We start from the raw sequence: 23,559 nt of genomic DNA on the forward strand, positions 1-23,559 counted from the left end.
TAATGGTTTATCAATTTTATTTATCCTTTCAAAGAACCAGCTTTTGGCTTTGTTGATTTTTGCTATGGTCTCTTTTGTTTCTTTTGCATTTATTTCTGCTCTAATTTTTAAGATTTCTTTCCTTCTACTAACCCTGGGGTTCTTCATTTCTTCCTTTTCTAGTTGCTTTAGGTGTAGACTTAGGTTATTTATTTGACTTTTTTCTTGTTTCTTGAGGTGTGCCTGTATTGCTATGAACTTTCCCCTTAGGACTGCTTTTACTGTGTCCCACAGGTTTTGGGTTGTTGTGTTTTCATTTTCATTCGTTTCTATGCAAAGTTTGATTTCTTTTTTGATTTCTTCTGTGATTTGTTGGTTATTCAGCAGGGTGTTGTTCATCCTCCATATGTTGGAATTTTTAATAGTTTTTCTCCTGAAATTGAGATCTAATCTTACTGCATTGTGGTCAGAAAAGATGCTTGGAATGATTTCTATTTTTTGAATTTACCAAGGCTAGCTTTATGGCCCAGGATGTGATCTATCCTGGAGAAGGTTCCATGTGCGCTTGAGAAAAAGGTGAAGTTCATTGTTTTGGGATGAAACGTCCTATAGATATCAATTAGGTCTAACTGATCTATTGTATCGTTTAAAGTTTGTGTTTCCTTGTTAATTTTCTGTTTAGTTGATCTATCCATAGGTGTGAGTGGGGTATTAAAGTCTCCCACTATTATTGTGTTATTGTTAATTTCTCCTTTCATACTTGTTAGCATTTGTCTTACATACTGCGGTGCTCCCGTGTTGGGTGCATATATATTTATAATTGTTATATCTTCTTCTTGGATTGATCCTTTGATCATTATGTAGTGACCTTCTTTGTCTCTTTTCACAGCCTTTGTTTTAAAGTCTATTTTATCTGATATGAGTATTGCTACTCCTGCTTTCTTTTGGTCCCTATTTGCATGGAAAATCTTTTTCCAGCCCTTCACTTTCAGTCTGTATGTGTCCCCTGTTTTGAGGTGGGTCTCCTGTAGACAACATATGTAGGGGTCTTGTTTTTGTATCCATTCAGCCAGTCTTTGTCTTTTGGTTGGGGCATTCAACCCATTTACGTTTAAGGTAATTACTGATAAGTATGATCCCGTTGCCATTTACTTTATTGTTTGGGGTTAGAATTTATACACCATTTTTGTGTTTCCTGTCTAGAGAATATCCTTTAGTATTTGTTGGAGAGCTGGTTTGGTGGTGCAGAATTCTCTCAGCTTTTGCTTGTCTGAGAAGCTTTTGATTTCTCCTTCATACTTGAATGAAATCCTTGCTGGGTACAATAATCTGGGCTGTAGGTTATTTTCTTTCATCATTTTAAGTATGTCTTGCCATTCCCTCCTGGCTTGAAGAGTTTCTATTGAAAGATCAGCTGTTATCCTTATGGGAATTCCCTTGTGTGTTATTTGTTGTTTTTCCCTTGCTGCTTTTAATATTTGTTCTTTGTGTTTGATCTTTGTTAATTTGATTAATATGTGTCTTGGGGTGTTTCGCCTTGGGTTTATCCTGTTTGGGATTCTCTGGGTTTCTTGGACTTGGGTGATTATTTCCTTCCCCAGTTTAGGGAAGTTTTCAACTATTATCTCCTCAAGTATTTTCTCATGGTCTTTCTTTTTGTCTTTTTCTTCTGGAACCTCTATGATTCGAATGTTGTAGCGTTTAATATTGTCCTGGAGGTCTCTGAGATTGTCCTCATTTCTTTTAATTCGTTTTTCTTTTATTCTCTGATTCATTTATTTCTACCATTCTATCTTCTAATTCACTAATCCTATCTTCTGCCTCTGTTATTCTACTATTTGTTGCCTCCAGAGTGTTTTTAATTTCATTTATTGCATTATTCATTATATATTGACTCTTTTTTATTTCTTCTAGGTTCTTGTTAAACCTTTCTTGCATCTTCTCAATCCTTGTCTCCAAGCTATTTATCTGTGATTCCATTTTAATTTCAAGATTTTGGATCAATTTCACTATCATTATTCGGAATTCTTTATCAGATAGATTCCCTATCTCTTCCTCTTTTGTTTGGTTTGGTGGGCATTTATCCTGTTCCTTTATCTGCTGGCTATTCCTCTGTCTCTTCATCTTGTTTAAATTGCTGAGTTTGGGGTGTCCTTTCTGTATTCTGGCAGTTTGTGGAGTTCTCTTTATTGTGGCTTTTCCTCGCTGTGTGAGGGTTTGTACAGGTGGCTTGTCAAGGTTTCCTGGTTAGGGAAGCTTGTGTCGGTGTTCTGATGGGTGGAGCTGTATTTCTTCTCTTTGTTCAGTCGCGCTGTGGGGAGGGAGGGAGGGATGCTGCAAACAAATAACACTGGCGTGCGCTCGCAGTGCCTCAGCCACACTGGGTCTGCCCCCGCTCACGGCGCGTGTAGCCTCCCTGCCCACACTGCTCGGGCTCTAGGTTGTTCCGCCGGGAACAATCCGAGGCTGGCCCTGGGTTGCATGTACCTCCCAGGTCCAAGCCGCTCAGGTTCAGGCACTCGGGTAGTCCTCAGAGGCGCAGACTCAGTTGGGCCTGAGTTTTGTGCTCTTCCCAGGTCCGAGCAGCTCAAATGATGAGGAGTTTGGCGAGCGCCAATGCTGCAACTTATCGCCTCCCCGCCACTCGGTTATCTGGGTGTAAAACCGGCGCACCTTCTCAGGCAGATGTTAACCGTCCAGACCCCCAAAAAGTTTTAGTTAGCAAAGAAGCCTGCTTACAGTTTTATAGATAATGTCTCTCTGGGGCTGCGATTGCCCCCTTCCGGCTCTGGCTGCCTGTCACCGGAGGGGGAAGGTCTGCAGCCGGCTATCTCTGTTCAATTCTTTGTTCCGTGCGCGGGCCTGGCGGTGTCTTAGGTTGGGGCTGGCTTTTCGCATGGTAGATATCCCACAGTCTGGTTTGCTAGCCCAAATTATTTCGCTCAGATAGTGCTCAGGGTATTCAGGCCAGATTCTTACTCTAAGCGATGCAGCCCGCGCTGCGCCTCCCTGCCCAGCCCCCGCTTGCTAATGGTGCGTGCAGGCGTCTGCGCTGCTTCTCCGCTGGGGGAGTTACCGTAGGACTCGCAATCTTCGAGTTTTAATTGTTTATTTATTTTTTCTTCCTGTTATGTTGCCCTCTGTGCTTCCAAAGCTCGGCACAGATTCGGCAGTGAGAAGGTTTCCTGGTGTTTGGAAACCTCTCTTTAAGACTCCCTTCCCGGGACGGAACTCCGTCCCTCCCTCTTTTGTCTCTTTTTTTGTCTTTTATATTTTTCCTACCTCCTTTCGAAGAGTTGGATTGCTTTTCTGGGTGCCTGATGTCCTATGCCAGCATTCAGAAGTTGTTTTGTGGAATTTACTCGACGTTTAAATGCTCTTTTGATGAATTTGTGGGGGAGAAAGTGTTCTCCCCGTCCTACTCCTCCGCCATCTTCAATTCAGGTGTTTCAATCTGGCTATTTTGAATACATCATTTCATAATCCTTCTTTATAAGGCAATCTCTTGCTTTTACTGATCACTTCAGGGATGAAAATGTATTTATGCACTCTACTTGTTTACACACATACTGATATATAACTTAATTCTCAGTGATCAGTTAACACCTGAGGAAAGATTTCTCATGTCTGCACTGCAGGTTAAGCCTGTCCACAGGAACGTCATCAGTTCCCACACACTCATTTCTCTGCCTCTTCCTGAATTCTGCAACCCACCAAATGCAAAGACTCAGTTGCAGTTAATTAAAACACTGAACTCCTATAAAGGTAACAAAGACTCTAATAAGAGAATATGAGATACGATGATGAAGTACTAACACTAGATTAAGAAAAGCATGCTTGCTTTATAGTCCCATTTTTTCACATGTGTAGTTTTCAAAGAAGCTGTACCCTTAAATCTGTAGAGAAAAGGGTATGGCGGAATTTGATGAAATCAATCCTAACACTAGAAAAAGCGAAGGTACTTAAATGAAAAACTGTTGTTAACTATTTATAGAGTTAATTTTATAGTCAATTTTTTCATAATAAAAATTTTACAAGGTGCAAATTGTTTTTTTATGTGTCAGTTCTTTTTTTTCTATATCTTTAGCCCTGTAGTTTCTCAGTAAACAAGATACTAAAAATCATTTATCATACCGTCCTCTTCGTAATGCCTCAAGCAAACGCTCTTCATCTTGCATGCCATCTCTCATTAAGAAAAAGAAAAACTGTACAAGACTGTTATCAACAGTATTCCTTTTTTTCTACTTTTGGTAATGTTTCTACCAAGACAAAGGTTGAGTTGTTTTACACATGAAGACACTAATGAACAAAGAGGGCAAGGGGCCTCCTTAATGTTAAGGAGCACGTCAAAAGGACATGAAGGAGATTTGGATATTAAGTTCCAGGCAGCTGTTAGCCCAGGTGAAGGGAATGAAGGCGCACTCGGTACACAACCTAATACTGCCCCCATCTCACCAGGAAACTAACAGGCAAAGTCACAGCCACGTGCTTCTGATTTTTCACTTCTCCCTTAAACTTCTCCCAAACCTTGTCATTGTCCTGCTTCGCAATGAGGGACACAGGAATCAAGCGTTTGGATCCTGGAGGGGGACAATAATTCGTAGTCCCACCCAGATCAAAGGAATTCGGGGACGGAAGGGTTTACCTCATTTTGGTGATGCCCAGCAGCATTGAAGGGCGGAGCGGCATGCTCCAGCCAGATTGGGGCTCCCCCGTGGACGATCTGCTCTCGCAGCCACACCAGGCTGATGAACGCGCACAGTGTGCATGTCACCACAAAACAACCCTGCAAACAATCCGCCAACAAGTTGTCCCTGTTTAAAAAAAAAGAGGCATATAGAATTACTCCAAAGAACACTTCAAGTTAAGAAACCAAGGTAACATTCACTTTATACAAAAATCTAGAAAGAACAGCCAGAAAAGTGATAACTTTTTGGTGAAAATCAGTCTCTCAAAAAGAGTTATTTCTGAGGATGGTGGCACTTTATCTATAAGAGGGTCAAATATTTGTATTTATGTGTTTGTATTTTATGTGTTTATATTATAGAAGGCAAAGAATAACATCAGAACTACATAAACCAGCTATCCAGCCTCTTTGAGGATGACTGAGAAAAATGAAGGCAGCAAGCAAAAAATAAGAGTAGCCAAATACTGGACAAAGGTCAAGTATTAAATGCATGAATTTACTAAAGATAAATGACTCTGCCCAACACTTACTAAGAATTTTCTTATCCTTATTTTACACACAAGTTTAACCAACTTGGTTGGCTCATACTTAAACCCATGAGAATGAACAGAATCAGCAAATCAAAAAGAAGAGCCTCTAGTAAGGTCCAAAGACACTACAGGAAGGTTGAGAGACGCACAGGTCACAACACGTGAGGCAAGAAGCCTGTGGGAAGCTTTATGAACGCCTCATTCAGAAGGCAGACTGAATTTTGACGCTAACTGCAAATACACTAAAGTATGTTAGCTCCTCAACAAATTCTGACAGATCATGGGCAATCCACAGGACAATACACAGAGTATTACACTGCTGAAAACTTCTTTGTTCTTTTCCTCTCTGAAGGAGCATATCCTTCCCTGGTCTATGTCTGATTTTAAAATAATTCAAAGGTAACTCAACAATTTTGGGAGCCTTTGGAAAATTCACTACCATAATAAAATGACATTTTTCCCTTCATGGAGACTTAAGGGAGGGTCAATTTGGGAGACCTCAGCCTTTAAGCTGCAAACTGAATAATGTGGTCCTCAGATACTATCTGGAATATATCTTAATAGAAAGAGGAATGATAATCACCCCTCTGGTAAGGAACCCTCCAGACCATTAAAATTTTGATAGGTGGGGACCCCTCTTGACTCCTGTCTTGTCACCAGTAGTAAGAACAGCAACCGATCACCGCAGACTTGAAACAGTGACAGACTCCTGGTAGAATCCTCTGCTTTTTCCTCACACCTTAACTCTGGGCTGGTTTGGGAACCATCTGGACCATAAATGAGAATTCCTGAGTTCCAAAGCCTAGAAGAGAGCTTTCAAGATTCCATCCTCACCCTTTTAGAAGGCTGCCCTGAGATCACCATGTAAAGAAGCCCCACTAGCCTTCTGGAAGAGACGTCATATGCAAGAACCAAAGTACCTCATCTTAGACCATCCCACCTCAGTGACACACAGGCATAACTGAGGCAAGTCCAACAGGTAAACTGATCAGCTGAGCCCAATCCAAACTGTTAACCCCTGGAATTACGAGTGAATTAAAACGCTTGTTGTTTTAAGGCACCAAGTTTTGGAGACAGCACGTTTTGTAGTAATAGTTAACTGACAGACTGTGCCTTGAGATGTTGAAGACCTGGGCTATGGAATATGTAGCGCCTGCTAAGGTACTAAGAAATTTTAAGTAAACTTTCAGAAAATATAGAGAAAATGAAACATTACTCAGAAAAAATAAGTGATTTAACTATAAGTGCTTTCAGAAAAACTGGTTCAATTCTTCACATTCTAAAAGGCAGCATGATATTATAAAATCTACCCACGCTTACAATTTCTTTCAACGATCCCCACCAAGCCTCCAGTATTCTTCCGGTGGCAGTGAGGAAGCTCATGAAGGCAATTCAGGCGTGGCCCTAACCCACCAGGCTGGCGTGAAAAGGGGAGCCTGCCAACGTAAAGCAAGCAGCAGCTCTGCGTTTTGGTGGTAACTGTGCTACTGAGTAACAGTGCTCAAAATTCACACACGGTTTTCACATATATTTGTGAAACGTGCCTCAGGGAGTGGGGTTCAGCCCACTTTGAAGAGTGGGCTGTTCAAAGATTAAATTCACAAATACACATAAAAACTTAGTATGAATTTTGTCTGATGAAAAAACATGGGTTCAGACCGTCCAATGATTTGCCCAAGGTCACCAAAAAGTTGCAACTTTATTCCGGTGCCAGGGTTCCTTCCGTTACAACCTCAGTGCACAACCTAAATGACCACACCAGCCAAACAATCAGATGTTTAAGGGTCCCACCAACAAACAGTAAAGGCGGTAGGCAAGTAGAATACTGCCCTGAGACCAAAACACTAAAACTTCTGACATGGTGGTTTCCATAGGCACCTGGTTTTTCACAAAGCCAAAGCCTCCCAATTTAAGCTTTGGCAAATATTAACATATTTTGCCACTCAAAACAGAAACCATAAAAGAAGGAATACAGCCCACTTTACTGGAACAGCACACAAGGGACCTCAAGTCATCTTTTCTAAACAATCAGGATACTGACTGGCTGCTACACTGTTCTCTCAAAAAATACAATGATAAATACAACTCAGGCTCAAACTAAATGGAACAGGACCACCCTGTTTGAAACAGTTATTTTATTATTTCATAGATGTTAAAATGTAACTTTCATCACTTCTAACTTTTTTCTGACCTCCCTTGATATTTTTAACATGAGCTTTTTTTCAGTATACAATTTCTAAAGGAAAGCCAGAGGTGAGTTATGTCATAAACACAGAGACATAATGAATGACACTTCAGCCATTTAAGATTGATTTTCCTTGCCTCCATACTACAATTGTGTTCTAGATGGCTGAGATAAAAACCTGATGTCCAGATATAGGAATGCTGTCGTATTTATTTCCACTGAATCACTTCACAGGTTAGTATTTTCATACAAAGGGTAATATTATTACACTATTTCTAAATTCTCAAGTGTGTCAAATCACTGCTTCTCCTTTTTATCATGGCCACAGCCATTAGTGCCCTATTTCCAAGATTCCTATCTACTTATGAACATTACTTCAGAAGCTGTTCTAATGTGAATAAAATCCAAAACCTTTTTTCTGTTTCCTATACTGTCAAAGACACAGAAATAAATAACTTAACTGTTTTATCCAAAAAGGTAAAACCAGCAGGTAAAACCACCAGTAGGAAAACCAAGCTGCTGACACATCTAATGTTTCTACGTATTTTCAACCATAATTCAAAATAACGATGCAGAGACTTGATTTCTTGTTTATCAGAAATGAAACATGCTCTCCTGCACTCTTCTATTGTCATTTGGCTTGTTTTCATAATATAATCTGAATGCCTCTATTCTAAAAAACAGTCTTATATTGTTCTTTGCCTTTACTTAGGGATCAGAAACCTAAGGTCAGTTGGGTACAAAAGAAGATTTAGCAGAGGTCCAATCTTTTGCAAGCTTAATATTCTAATGATCTTGATACAGTTAATCATTCACAGCATTTCTAACTCTAACATCAATAATAAAAATATAAGTCACATGTCTTTCCCAAGAAACTGCAATTATAATGCTTCATGTCAAATTAAAATACAATAAAGCTACAGTCAACAAGTTTTTAGAGTCCATAACCTAACAATCAAAAAAACATTTTAAAAAGATATCTGGCTTCAAACATCTGTGTTGTTAAAAACACGTTTAAAGGAACTCTCAGCATCTACGTGTAACAACAGATTTTCTCGCACTATGTGACAGCTTACTTAACTAGCTTTCCCACTATTACCAAATACTCCTTTAAGACGGTATGTTTTAAAACATCATTCTCATATATCAATTGCTTCCCCTGTAGCTGTTAGAATAGGTAAGAGGAATAGAAGGACTTTTCAAATCACAACAAATCCAAGCATGTGGAAGAAAAGATGAGCACCGTTCCCACTGCGCGGCCTTCCACCGCCATGAGGTTCAATACTCACGTGGACAGCATGTCCAGCGGCAGCGTCAGGAGGGAGCTCACAGAGCCAGTAAACAAGCACTTGTAGATGCGGCCTGCCAAGAAAGGGCACAACAGCACAGTCACAGCTCTCATCACAACTCAGTCATTCAGTTAAACAGAGGGAAAGTGTGAATGCCACTGAAATAAACAGTCTTTGCAAGTTTGAATCTCAAAATACTAAACTAAAAAAACAAAAGATCAAGCATTAAAAACAGAGACAGTAAAGAGTAAGTATTACACAATAATGTTTAAAGTTTAGATTCTCTCTAGATTTACTTACTTGTGTTTACTGAATGAGCTTAGACGTTTGGAAAAAAGAGGGGGAGGAATCCAGAAAAGATCTCCAAAATTATAATACAGAGAATTTTTTTTTAACCTAGAATTTCAAAATTCATTGAATCTGCTCATGAAAATGAAGTTTTGGGGGTACACGCTTTTTGAAATTAAAAGGACTTTTCAGTAGAGTACATGCTTCAATGCTATGAATAGCAAACTAACAATCAATTTTTTAAAAACACAAATTCAAGGGTCTTCTAACTAAAGGACAAAATCTTCAATCTGGCCATGAAGGGAAAATATGAAGTAAAGGTCAATATACAGCCATTCCCTATCCTCTTACCAGAACATGCAGGAATAGATTTGGAAATGGGGCCCAAAAGTTGAGGTTTTCTTTCAAACCAGTACTTGTGTGTTAGTTTAAGCATCCTCTATAGCCTTGTACCAAAAATTTACAGTAACTTCAATGGCTGTTTTCAAATGTCAAGTCAAAATAGAAAGATAGGAACAGATTTTCTGTAATACAAATTGCTTTATCTGTGTATAAAATATTCAAAGCAAGTATGTTTATAGCAAAATAAAACTGACAGAAGGCCAATTGTCTGTAGATAAAATGGATTCATAAATTAAAGGCCTCCTTACTAGTGTGCTCAAAAACAGGGCAGTTCAACACCTTCCTACATGAAGACAGTCATGGGCACATTGCTAACTTAAAGCTGCTGCTGCTGCTAAGTCGTTTCAGTCGTGTCCAACTCTATGCGACCCCATAGATGGCAGCCCACCAGGCTCCCCCGTCCCTGGGATTCTCCAGGCAAGAACACTGGAGTGGGCTGCCATTTCCTTCTCCAATGCATGAAAGTGAAAAATGAAAATGAAGTCGCTCAGTCGTGTCCGACTCTTAGTGACCCTATGGACCGCAGCCTACTAGGCTCCTCTGTCCATGGGATTTTCCAGGCAAGAGTACTGGAGTGGGGTGCCAATGCCTTCTCTGGCTAACGTATGACATAGATTTTAATTGTGTGTGACAGTGTATGTGTAAACAAGTCAGAACAGAAATCAAGCTTGTTACCTGTTACTTAAATCCTCAAAGTCCTTACTTAATTTTTGATTATTTGATCTATTGATTTCAGAGAAGTGTGTTAGTTTTCCATTATGACTTTGAATGTTTTACATTCTAAGTCCTGTTTGCTGATGCATAAAAATTCTTAAGTTTTCTTTTAATAATATGAAATAAAATGCTTCTCCTCATTTAAAGTGTTTCATCTTGAAGAGTATCTGGCTGGTGAATACTGTTCCTGTGTTTTGTTAGCTAACAAATCTCTCCAACATCAGCCCCAGCTGTTTTGTACTTCTTTCTCGTTGTGGAACAATTTCATACGTACACAGTGATCACAGCTACTGTGATCACTTTTACTCCACTTTCTCTGTCCTCTCTTCTTGTCTTTCCTGTCCTTTGTTGGACTTCAAATTTTATTCACTGTCTCCTATTCCTACTCCCTAGGATAAAAACTCACCATCTTACTTCTATTCTCCAAGTGATTACCTCTAAGTTTCGTTACTTTTTTATTAAGGTAAAATTCACATAAATCTTAAGTGTATCTGTGTGAATTTTTACATCACTGTATATCCAAGTAACTGCCACCCAGATAAGATTCTCCACATTTCTAGCTCTCCAGAAGGCTCCTTCAAGCCACTTCCCAGTCAGTATCTCCAGCACAAGGTGACCACTATTCTGATCTCTATCACTGCAGATCAGTTTGGCCTATTTTAAAAAGTCAGGTAAATGCAATCATACAATTCATACTCTTTGTGCCTGGCTTCATTTTCTCAAAGAAGTGAAGTTCATCCATGTTATCCTATGTCACGACAGCCAGCCCTTTTGTCATCACTACGTAGAATTTCCTTATAGGGATAAGTGCACAGAATCCATTCTACTGTTACTTGGTTGGTTCCAGTTTTAAACTACTATCTGCAGAGCTGCAGTGATCACACTATTATATACAAGTCCTTCAGTGGACACAAGGCTGTGTCCTGTGAATATTTCTGTAATCAATATTCCCAGAAATAGAACTGCTGGGTCATAATGTATTGAAAATATTAACCACCGAAAGATAATGCCAAACAGCTTTCCAAGATGGTTATACCATATTTATATTCATTACCACTGATGAATACATGTTTCAGATGATCCACATCCTAATAAAAAGCATTTGGCACTGTTTTTTCCCTTAACTTCAGCCATTCTGCTGATTCTGTAGAGTACCTTTCTTGTACCTTCCCCTGATGACTAATGATACTAAGCATCTTGTCACGTGCTTACTGGCTATTTAATCTTCTTTCCAGAAACACCTGTTCACATCTGCTGTCCACGTTTTAATTGGCTGGTCTGCCTTTCTCTTAGATTTAATAGTTCTTTTATTATATACTCCTTGCAAACATCCTGGATACAAGTCCTTGTTAGATATGTGAACTGCAGATACCTCCTCTTACTCTGTAGCTTGCCTTTCTCTCTTAAGCGTATCTAAGCATGAAGTAAAAACCTTAACTTTAATTAAGTCAAATTTCTCAATGTTTTCTTCTACAGTTATTCTAATATATTATCTTTTAGAAATTTTTAAAATTTTAATGTTCACAATCAGACTATGATCTATCTAAAATTAACTTGGGTCAGGTGGGAGATGATGGTATGGTTCGTTTTTCTCCATATGCCCAACCAGTTGATGCTATATATTTACTGAAATGACCATCTTTCCTCCCCTGAACAGTGGTGGCACCTCTGCTCTTAATCACCTTTGCTAGTTCAGGACTCTTATTTGGCTAGGCCTATATTTTCTTGTTTTGTCTAAAGCATCTATAATTTCCGCACAAGTAAAACAAACAATCTAAAACGCTCTCATTTCTATCCTCCCCTCACAAGATTCTTTCATGTGAAGATCACCTAGAATTTTAGTTTCAGATCGACACCTAAAAAACTGTAGTGCATGCATGCTCAGTCGTGTCCAACTCTTTGCAACCCCATGGACTGTAGCCACCAGGCTCCTCTGTCCATGGAATTTTCTAGGCAGGAATACTGGAATGGGCAGCCATTTCCTACTCCAATTATTGTAGATTAACAACAATTGTAATTTAGCTGTAAGAAGTACTTGTTTTTCTTTGTAAATTACACCTTTCTCTTTGATTCCTTGCTCTCCTTAGTAAAATATGTCTTCAAACACTATTTCATAAATAATTTGAAGTAGTAAACTTTCCAACTCCTTGCCTCTATTGAAATGTCTGTATTTGTCCTTCTATCTGAATAATTTTAGAAGATTTTAGGTTCAAAAATTTTGTCAAATTTTGAAGCTTCAGCTGTCTTCTAACATTCAGCCAGCCTGACTGTCATTACTTTGTAGGATAATCTGAAAGCATAATATCTATACACTACCCTATTCAGCACTGGAAAACTTTAGAATGGGCCTAGCTTTGCCTCTTTCCTTTATCAGACTCAGCTTTCTCTTTTACCTTCTGGAACTAGTTACTAGTCAGATACTGAAACAACAGGATGTGGCCTCCATCTCTCAATTTTTTCCTTCATACTTACAACTTCTTGTCTGAGTCATATCCCAGAGAACTTGCTCAGTCTTTTAGCTTACTAATTCATTCTTCAAGTGAATAGTACCTATTCTGCTATTCTCATAAGATTTTCATAATTCATCAAGCTTATTTAAGAAGATATGAGGATATTAATCACACTTATGTAAAAATCTTGTTTGCATTTAACTCTAAAGAATCCTATCTATATACTCTGGCACATATACTACTGACTCCTCTCCATGTCTTTAAGAACACAAAGAACCTAGAGAGAATCAACTAAGAGTTAGTATACCAATTTCCCAGAAGTACTCCTATATTTGAAAAATACACTTCCCAATTCTCCAGGACCATTGGGGATGTGTTTTTTAGAGGGGGATTACAAAAAAAAAAATCTCAAAAAAACACATCTTTTGCCATTTTTGAAAGCTCTGATAAACTTCAAAGAGTAAAAGTCAATTTCCTTTCAATTATGCTTTGATTTTGGTTTTTCAATTCTCTCATGAACTTTCATTATTAGCCTCTGTATGCTGTGTTTCCCACATTCATTTAAGAAGCTCACTTGTTAAAAAATGGTTTTTCATTCAGGTAAATAACATGTTCTAAATGAGGCTTTCCTAGTACACAACATTATAATATCTAATAAATATCACTGAAAAAAATACTTTATAATATTAAACAGTTGTGTAATATTTAAACAACTCCAGCAGTAGGGAAATGAATACTCACATGCTGTAAGAGGAACAACTCCCAACCATGCAAAGGCCACAAGTGTATAATGAAACCAATATCGTATTGCAGTGCCAATACTTGTAACCAGTCCAGCAAATATGTCCTGGATTGGAAGCCGTGAAGGCATATCTGGGGAATAAACTGTAAGGGGGGAAAAGGAAAAAGTTCAAATTCATGAAGATTCAAAAATAGGTTACTTTGTAGGCCTATAGAACTATCTAACTTTTGACCTTTGCATTGCACTTAAGTATTTTGTCCCATATGAAAAATAATTCAAATAGTTACAACATAATACTACATTTACCCAGAAGTCATTTACGAGAGCAAATCACATAAATATAAAAGCCAACAAAATAGGCCTCTGAGCAGGAAAAAAGATTCAAGAGATGTACACATCCCCTCACTCAAGAGCCAGGAACTTTATGCAAGGCTAACTCACACACATTTCAGCATTCAAACAATATAACCAACTAGTTTCCAGAGTTATCAAAGATCACCTAAAGCGGTAGGAGCAAAAGATGAAGCTGACAGAGGTCCTCAAAAAAGAACCCTCCCCCAATACTAGCCTCAGCAGCAGCACTCACAGTGCACAAGAATCTGCAGCAGAGCTACTTCCTACAGGAGCAAACAGCCCACTGGGGTCCATTAGCCACTCCCCGCTCCCATTTTAGCACAATCAACATTCAAAGGGTAAACTATTATGATTTTAATCATATATACTCTTTACATAAAAACAAAGTAAAATTAACACTAGTTTACAGAATTTACACCCAGCAGTTCAAGATGCTTAAAACAAACACTAAAGCATAAAAAGCTTTGGGGGAGGGGGCAGAAGAGAAAGAAGAGCAATGTACTAGGATCCCAGAGTGAAAATATGCTTCAAATTCTTGATACCTTGCCAGTATGAACATCTACTTATTTATAAAGTATATATATAATATTAAGTATAAATCAATAGGCAAAAGACTTATAAATTATAATTAGAATTCTAAAGATCTGCAAAATATTTACCATAGGCTTACAAAACATTGAGCTTAAAAAGTCTTGTTTTTAAAAAGTGAATTAAATATTTGTCATTATTATTGTTATTATTTCAACCAACACAATTTTAACTCAAAAGATATCCCAAATTTTAACAGGGATGGGACATTTGACAAATTTAAGGCATCATTAATTACTCACTTTTCTGGGTAAATAATGGTATTATAGCTGTTTTGTTTCTTTTTTTTTAAAGAACCCTTGTCTTGGAGGTACATGCTAAAATATGTACATATGAAATCATAAATAGAATTTCTGTAATAAGAATGGAGATGTGGGAACAAGAGCATAGGGAACCATCAGAGAAGCCCACATGCAATTGAGACAGGCCCCCAGTAAATGGCCTGCAAGGGACTGAATCCTAACAAACACCTGAGCGAGATCAGAACAAGACCTCACCCCACAGCTCCCAAGCCAAGCCTTCAAATGACACCGGGGCTCTAGCTGACAAGACTGACTGCAAGCATATGAGAGATGCTGAGCCAGAGACAGCCAACAAAGGTGGGTCCAGATTCTGGATCCACAGAATCTATGAGACAATAAATGCTTGCTGTTAAAGAGCACAGGGGACTACACATAAGGGCTATGGGTTGAAAATGGATGCAACCGAGTGATGGATACACTTAGGTTCATTATACCTTCATATATGTTTGAACTCATCTAAAATACAAAAGGGAAAGAAAGAAATATCTCACAAATTAAATCACACGTGTGTGTTAAAAGCTAACATGTAATTTTAAAAAATGCTTTCCAAAATGCTATAGCAATACTTTCTATTACTATCAAAAACAAATTAAATCAAACATAGTTGCTTTAAAACTGTTTAAACACCTTTAGGTAGCCAGTTATAATCTAGAAGTGCAGTGAAAACTTCTGAAGAACTTACTTGGTGTGAAAGCAAATCTGTGCTTGCATAATTCACAGTATTCTTTTCGACTGTGTTTCAGCCACTGAACTAAGCTGCAATTACAAACATATTCATAAGTATAATATTTATGACAAGGAAATTTTGAGGTTTCACTGAAAACTAATATTGCTTTACTAAAGTTTTACATATCACAGAGCTTTTACGATTTTAAATTAGAGTATCTTTAATTTTTTTTATCACTGATGCCCTCGAAGAGTACAGAATTATAACAAATAAAGATAAAAAAACACGAGTTTCTACTACTAAAAAGCAACTGAGATTAAACTGAACAATTAATTAATGTAAACTGTAATCTCCTCAAAGACACTGAATATAAAAAGAATCTCCAAGCATCAGCATCAGTTCTAACACTGGTTTAATAACACTGCTGCCTGGTGGCCAGGCCTATCACTAATTGGCTGGCTGGGCCACCGAGAAGTTAACCTTTCTATGCTTCAGTTTCCTCATGCGAATGACAGTAATACTCCAACCTCGCAGTTCTGTTGTAAGGATTAAATGAGCTAAAATGTACAGAAGCACTGAGTATTCCCTGACACAAAGCATTTCCTCAATGTAAGCTATAACCATCCTAAGCAAAACCAGAAAACCGTAATACTCCCCATGAACATATAAGCTCCCCACAGTAGAAACAAACAAATGGGCAAAAGACAATATACCAAAATGACATGGCTTGGTAATAAGCAATAGGGATAATCTCCAAACATAGTAAAAAATTTTTTTAAATATCTAGTTACAGAAAAAGTCATTGAAACAGTTCCCTTTATTATACAGATGACAAAAGTGAAGCTCAGGCAAAAATTTTCCAAAAGGATGACTCACCATTCTTGATGGATAAACTTAATACTGCCAGTACACACACAAGGATGATAAAGAGGTTTCTCAGGTGTTCCTTCTGACCGACACACTCTACATATGTCTATTAATGAAAAAAGAAAAACTGAATTATTTTGGTTATAATTTATGAAAAATAGACCACCAAAGACTAAAATATTGCTTGTCAAAGTAAGACTCTGTCACTACATAAAACATCATTAACATCATGGAGAACTGAAAAGGGTGATCAAGATGATAATCAAATATATCTGAAACTTAAAATCCCTATTATATAGAAAGGTCAATTGTTTCTTTGTATCAGAGTTCTGTAAATAAATAAAAATTGAAAATGACAGAAACAGTGGTTTTCTTTAAAACTGCATGGTGCTTAGTCGGTCAGTCGTGACACCTCTTTGCAACCCAACAGACTATAACTATCCAGGCTCCTCTGTCCATGGAATTCTCCAGGCAAGAAGACTGGAGTGTGTTGCCACGCCCTTCTCCAGGGGACCTTACTGACTCCAGGATCGAACCCAGGTCTCCTGGCATTGCAGGCGGATTCTTTACCGTCTGAGCCACCAGGGAAGCTCTAAAACTGCACACCCTCATAATTAACAGACTATAGACAGAAATAAGCAAAAATCAATCACATTCTTCTCCTAACACTTTAAAGTCCTAAGTCCAGTCCTAAGTTTAAACTTCACAAAAACGTTACCTCAGGACTTATAGAAACAGCAGTGAGTGGCCCTGGGGACAACCCTCCACTAGAGGGAGACACTGTAACAGACACACACACAATCAGGGTGTGGAGGGGGCACCCCAAGACCACGAAGGCCAGAGAGAAACAGCCAGAGGCCGCCTTAAGCAGAAGCTATTGTGGCTCAGCTGGTAAAGAATCCGCCTGCAATGTGGGAGACATGGGTTCGATCCCTGGGTTGGGAAGATCTCCTGGAGAAGGGAAAGGCTACCCACTCCGGTATTTTGGCCTGGAGAATTCCATGGACTGTACAGTCCTGCTAAGTCACTTCAGTCGTGTTGAACTCTGTGCAACCCCATAGACGGGAGCCCACCAGGCTCCCCCGTCCCTGGGATTCTTCAGGCAAGAACGCTGGAGTGGGTTGCCATTTCCTTCTCCAATGCATGAAAGTGAAAAGTGAAAGTGAAGTCGCTCAATCGTGTCCGACCCTCAGCGACCCCATGGACTGCAGCCCACCAGGCTCCTCCGTCCATAGAATTTTCAAGGCAAGAGTACTGGAGTGGGGTGCCATTACCTTCTCCGACTGTACAGTCCAAGGGATCGCAAAGAGTCAGACACAACTGAGCGACTTTCATCTTCATCATGGGAGCGCAGGGATACGGGTCTGCCGCCAGAGGGCAGCAGCTCCTCCTCACACTCCTGCCCCAAGTGGTTCTAACTGCACCGCCGTCAGTCTGCCTGGGGTGGTGGGTGACATGCAGAGGACTGAAAGCGCGCCATCAAGCTCTCTCGTTCATTAATGTGGTCCTTCCGCAGGACCACCTACCAAAACCTGGTAGTGACTTTCATTTAGAACGGCTTCTCAGCGAACCACCAAGGCCAAATACCAACCCCAAGGTGGGAATGTGAAGGGCAACGGGCAGTGTGAACAAGGGGCAGGGACTTGATGTAAACTTCTGATCTACTCTCTTACAGGGAATTCCTCATTAATGAGTTAACAACTGCAACCCAGAGCCTACCTCTAACGGATTTAATAATGAAATCTCCAGCACCCGTCCGACTGGAAGCACACATGCTGAGCAGTGTGGTGCGGTTCTGGCCACTTAAGGGCATCACAGACTTGTGACTACTCAATCTTGGGCAACTAAACAATATTTGTTGAAGTTAAGGCTATCAAGCGCTTGGGGTAACCTATGGTTAGCACACTAGTCTCCCTGTTATCTACAAACCAGACAAATCACTCCAGGAAGACAGAAAAGCCACTCACCACCACCCAGGAAAAAGCTATCAAAAGTGTCAATCCTGGTTCCCATGGAGTCTAGAGTTATCTGAATTGTACCAAATTAAGCACAGATTGCACCACTGTGCCTTTAAATTTCAGTTCTAGAACCAGACACTGCAGCTACCATCATGGGAAGGACTTTGCTTTCCGGTAAGCTACCCGCACATTACCGGAAATAATGCTGGCAGTCGGCATCGTTTATGGAGAGACAATGTGGGATCAGAATCTCTTTGAACCTCCTTTTTACACCTTCATCCTTAATTAATAAAAACATCCATGGCAACAGCTTTCACTCTGGTCCGTTTTGCATCAATCTAAGACTTTGGGCTCTAGCGGTGCAGTAGGAACGTCCCAGCCATTGCGTCTAATCGGCCTCCGCAAAGTTCCAACACAAAACAGAACCACGGTCCCATGCCATGATTTCCAGCGGCAGTGTGCAGGCAGCTCCCACACGTCAGCCCAGGGAAACCGGGCTAGGAGCCAGGAGGTCGAGAAGCAGGGCGTGGGGATAGGGGCGGAGGCTCCCCATCTGTAAACCCAGGCGGCAGATCACACGGTATTTTAACTGCGCCGAACTCAACACCCTACCATTGAAGCTGGAGATTACCTTGGCTGCTTCCCTCATAGCTCAGTCAGTAAACAATCTGCCTGCAATGCATTTCCTTCTCAGGGAAGATCCCCTAGAGAAGGAAATGGCAATCCACTCCAGTATTCTTGCCTGGAGAATTCCAGAGACAGAGGAGCCTGGTACAGTCCATGGAGTCACAAGAGTTGGATACGAGTTAGTAACTAAACCACCACCACCTCAGCTGCAGGTACTAGACTTGCCATGCAATGGATCCACCTTAAAGAATTTTAAGTGGACTCATTCCAATTACCAGACCTTCAGAGACCAGTTCTGTTTTTCATCACTGCCTCTCCACCCTTGGGTTTCGAGTAACAAGTCTGCTACCCCTTGGTTGGGATAGTCCATTACCAGGCTTCCTCTATGGAACCAAATCTGGGTTCCTCATCACCCAATTCCCAGTTGCCCTGGTCAGCACAACTTAACAGGGCCACAGGACATGCCCTCCTGGTGACCTAGAATCATCAGAGCTGAGCTGCGGATGCCCATGGGCGTGGGTGAGTTCTAGAATGGCCACGGTTCTGCAGGTAGAAGCCAAACCTGCACTCAAAGTCCTTCGCTATGTCAGGGTTGGTACCAGCGGAAATGCCTAGACCTCTGTGGATTAACTTTAGAGACAGGCATATGCCACCACAAGATCCCCCACTTACGGGGAGTCTGAGTACAAGTGTGGGCGGGCAGGTACAGTCACAGGGCAAGTAGTTCCACCTCTTCCTGTCTCTCCCCCAGCACTCAAGCGGCCCCGGGGGCAGGAAGTAGGGCGCAGCAGAGACAGTGTGGAAGGCAGGACACAGGGCAGAGGGAAGCAGTGGCAACACCGCTGGCCTCCCGTCGCCCTGGCAGCCAGCAGTTATGCGGCAAAGGACTGGGGTTGGGCCAGGGAGAGCCTCTGTTGGCACACTTGGCCAGCGGAACGCAGGGAGGTAACGTGCGGACCACCACCAAGGAGCGGGCAAACGTCTGTCGGTCAGCCTGACTCCTCCTAGATACGCACGCGGAGGCCCCTATGGCTCGCGGGCGCTGCGGGCGGGAATACCACGGAGACTGCGGGGTGCGCCCATCCACCACCGGGGCACCACAGTCCCCCACACTCCACAGGACGGCCGCAAGGGGCAGGCAGGGCTGGAGTTGAGCGCGATTGGGAAGACTGGATCTCCATTAGATCCAGACACTGATTTTCAGAAGATTCCATCCTTCTAAAGGACAAACCAAGGAACACAAAACTAAGCAAACATAACAAATCTAAATCAAGCCCCAGAGCTCTGCTCAACAGAGTCTACAGTACAGAACTGGGACTCACTGGGGCCCTGCAAGGTTAAAACTATCTCCGCTCTAACACGGAGAGTCTTCTCTCACTGTCTTGCCTGTGTACAGTGGCAGGTTTCCAAAGACTACAGAACACAACTGTTTGAATGTAGCTGCTTCCCACTAAACCAAACATTTAAAAGATATGCAAATATAAAACAAACCCACTCTTCTCACCAATATTCTGGCTTTAAAATATATGGTTATTTTCATGAAGAAAAATGTATATTAACACATAATGAGTGTGTTAAGTGAATAAAAATTTCTAAATGTTTTTATTCTCTTATATGGCAAATAAAAAGTTCTTCTGAGTCTTTCAGAAGAGTTTATGGGAATCCTGAGACCAAAAAAGTTTGAGGACCACCGCCCTATATAATTTTTTTCCCCACAGTAAAATTGACAGTAAACTATGACTCTCTCAAAATACACACGTACACAATATTATTATTTTATCACAGACTTCACAAGCTCCACTGATTATATAAAAGGAAAGAAAAGGGAATATTTAGGCTTCTAAATCATCTTGTTTTAGAATCATGTAACTCTTTTACATAATAATAAAAGTGAAAATCAAAGTAGAAAATAAGCCAAAAACAAATGAACCTGTGTATATCAAGCTTAATCACAGATAATAATTATTTTAGAGACTTGATAACATGATCATACATCCCTAGTAGGCTATATCCAAAGACAAAAGGGACTATAGAGATAACCTAAAGAGAATTCAGTAATCATCATGTTAATAGCAATAATACTGACAGGCATTTTTATTTTTTTAATTATTTATTTTTTTGGCTGTACCAAACAGCATGTGGGGTCTTAGTCCCCCAACCAGGGATAGAACCTGTGCCCCCTGCAGAGGAAGTGTGGAGTCTTAACCACTGGGTTGCCAGGGAAGCCCCTTGACAGGCCTTTTAAAACTTGGGAGGATAAAGACAGTAAGCAGTATGATAGTGGTATTATGGTTAGTTTTTTTAATAAGTTATTATCTCTTAGAATACATAAGCATTTACTGATGAAAAGATCATATTTGGGATTTCCTTTAAAACAATCCAAAAGAAGTGTGGGGAAGCAAGAGGGAAAGAGTTGAGATAAAAGAACTGTCAGCCGTGCTTGTGTCTGTTGAATCTAGATGCTGGCAATATGATGGCTTACTACATTGATCTATTTGTGAGAATTTTAAATTTATGTAATTAAACTTTTAAACTATATAAATCAAAGGTTAAACATGCAATTTGGAAATATCATGCTGCTGCTAAGTCGCATCAGCCGTGTCCGACTCTGTGCGACCCCGTAGACAGCAGCCCAACGGGCTCCTCTGTCCCTGGGAGTCTCCAGGCAAGAACAATGGAGTGGGTTGCCATTTCCTTCTCCAATGCATGAAAGTGAAAAGTGAAAGTGAAGTCGCTCAGCCATGTCCGACTCTTTGCGACCCCATGGACTGCAGCCTACTAGGCTCCTCCATCTATGGGATTTTCCAGGCAAGAGTACTAGAGTGGGTTGCCATTGCCTTCTCCGTGAAAATACCATAGCTGAACTTCTATTTTACTAAACACTACCAAGTCCAATTTTATCACGAAGTTCTTTAGTAGAGGGACTTACCATGTGGTTTATTTAATATACACACACAAATGTAAAAACTTTTGTTAGCAATTTTCCTATTTTAGTGATCATGTTTTTAAAAATGTGTTAGGGGATTTCCCTGGTAGTTCAGTGGTTATGATTTGGAGCTCCTAATGCAGGGGACATGGATTCAATCCCTGGTCAGGAAACTAGAATTTCATATGCCACACAGCAAGGCCAAAAACAAATGTGTTCAAACTTCACTGTCTATATCCTCATCAGGGAAAGAAAGCAGAATAAGATCTAAATAATCTGTCTCAACATTCCTAAAGGTCTATTTCTATGAGACCAACAATCCAATTCTAATTTAAAACCATGTAATCTAAATGACTCTAAAAAGAATTGGATCCAAGAAATAATATCACAAATCTCTTCTGTAGTACTGACGCTTTGTCTTTTCCCACATGATAAAGTTGTGACTACATGAGTTTTGTTCAAGCATACTTTCTGTATGAATATTTCCCTAAATGGAAAAGCAAAGATTGTTCCTCTAAATCAACCAGAATGGTGACAAGCCTCAGCTATACAACACTTTATGGCAAACACTGACTGTTCAGTAGGCCCCGAGCCACACACCTGATTAGCTGTGGCTTATCCCCTTTATCAGACAGAATGTGGTCCACTGGAGAAGGGTATGGCAAACCACTTCAGTATTCTTGCCTTGAGAACCCCCTGAACAGTATGAAAAGGCAAAATGATAGGATACTGAAAGAGGAACTCCCCAGGTCAGTAGGGGCCCAATATGCTACTGGAGATCAGTGGAGAAATAACTCCAGGAAGAATGAAGGGATGGAGCCAAAGCAAAAAGAATACCTAGCTGTGGATGTGACTAGTGATAGAAGCAGGGTCTGATGCTGTAAAGAGCAATATTGCATAGGAACCTGGAATGTCAGGTCCATGAATCAAGGCAAATTGGAAGTGGTCAAACAAGAGATGGCAAGAGTGAATGTCGACATTCTAGGAATCAGCGAACTCAAATGGACTGGAATGGGTGAATTTAACTCAGATGACCATTATATCTACTACTGCAGGCAGGAATCCCTCAGAAGAAATGGAATAGCCATCATGGTCAACAGAAGAGTCCGAAATGCAGTACTTGGATGCAATCTCAAAAACAACAGAATGATCTCTGTTCGTTTCCAAGGCAAACCATTCAATATCACAGTAATCCAAGTCTATGCCCCAACCAGTAACGCTGAAGAAGCTGAAGTTGAATGGTTCTATGAAGACCTACAAGACCTTTTAGAACTAACACCCAAAAAAGATGTCCTTTTCATTATAGGGGACTGGAATGCAAAAGTAGGAAGTCAAGAAACACCTGGAGTAACAGGCAAATTTGGCCTTGGAATACAGAATGAAGCAGGGCAAAGACTAATAGAGTTTTGCCAAGAAAATGCACTGGTCATAGCAAACACCCTCTTCCAAGAACACAAGAGAAGACTCTATACATGGACATCACCAGATGGTCAACACCGAAATCAGATTGATTATATTCTTTGCAGCCAAAGATGGAGCAGCTCTATACAGTAAACAAAAACAAGACCAGGAGCTGACTGTGGCTGACCATGAACTCCTTATTGCCAAATTCAGACTTAAATTGAAGAAAGTAGGGAAAACCACTAGACCATTCAGGTATGACCTAAATCAAATCCCTTATGATTATACAGTGGAAGTGAGAAATAGATTTAAGGGCCTAGATCTGATAGATAGAGTGCCTGATGAACTATGGAATGAGGTTCGTGACATTGTACAGGAGACAGGGATCAAGACCATCCCCATGAAAAAGAAATGCAAAAAAAGCAAAATGGCTGTCTGGGGAGGCCTTACAAATAGCTGTGAAAAGAAGAGAAGCGAAAAGCAAAGGAGAAAAGGAAAGATATAAACATCTGAATGCACAGTTCCAAAGAATAGCAAGAAGAGATAAGAAAGCCTTCTTCAGCGATCAATGCAAAGAAATAGAGGAAAACAACAGAATGGGAA

The 23,559-nt window shown here is 40.3% G+C and overlaps 1 protein-coding gene across 1 annotated transcript in view; it reads right to left on the reverse strand.

The window, feature by feature from the left end:
• The window catches only part of MARCH6 (membrane-associated ring finger (C3HC4) 6, E3 ubiquitin protein ligase), a 62,615-nt gene extending 44,394 nt beyond the window's left edge, over positions 1 to 18,221 (reverse strand). The window contains exons 1-6 of the mRNA XM_010847538.1: positions 18,186 to 18,221; positions 16,054 to 16,244; positions 15,193 to 15,266; positions 13,266 to 13,409; positions 8,671 to 8,743; positions 4,625 to 4,793 (exon numbers count right to left, since the gene is read on the reverse strand). Coding sequence (XP_010845840.1) covers positions 4,625 to 4,793; positions 8,671 to 8,743; positions 13,266 to 13,409; positions 15,193 to 15,266; positions 16,054 to 16,244; positions 18,186 to 18,221 — 687 coding nt within the window. The remainder of the gene's footprint in view (positions 1 to 4,624; positions 4,794 to 8,670; positions 8,744 to 13,265; positions 13,410 to 15,192; positions 15,267 to 16,053; positions 16,245 to 18,185) is intronic.
• Between the last annotated feature and the right edge of the window lie 5,338 nt (positions 18,222 to 23,559).

The sequence above is a fragment of the Bison bison genome, unplaced genomic scaffold (assembly GCF_000754665.1).
Source record: "Bison bison bison isolate TAMUID 2011002044 unplaced genomic scaffold, Bison_UMD1.0 scf7180017864250, whole genome shotgun sequence".
Classification (NCBI taxonomy): Eukaryota; Metazoa; Chordata; class Mammalia; order Artiodactyla; family Bovidae; genus Bison; species Bison bison.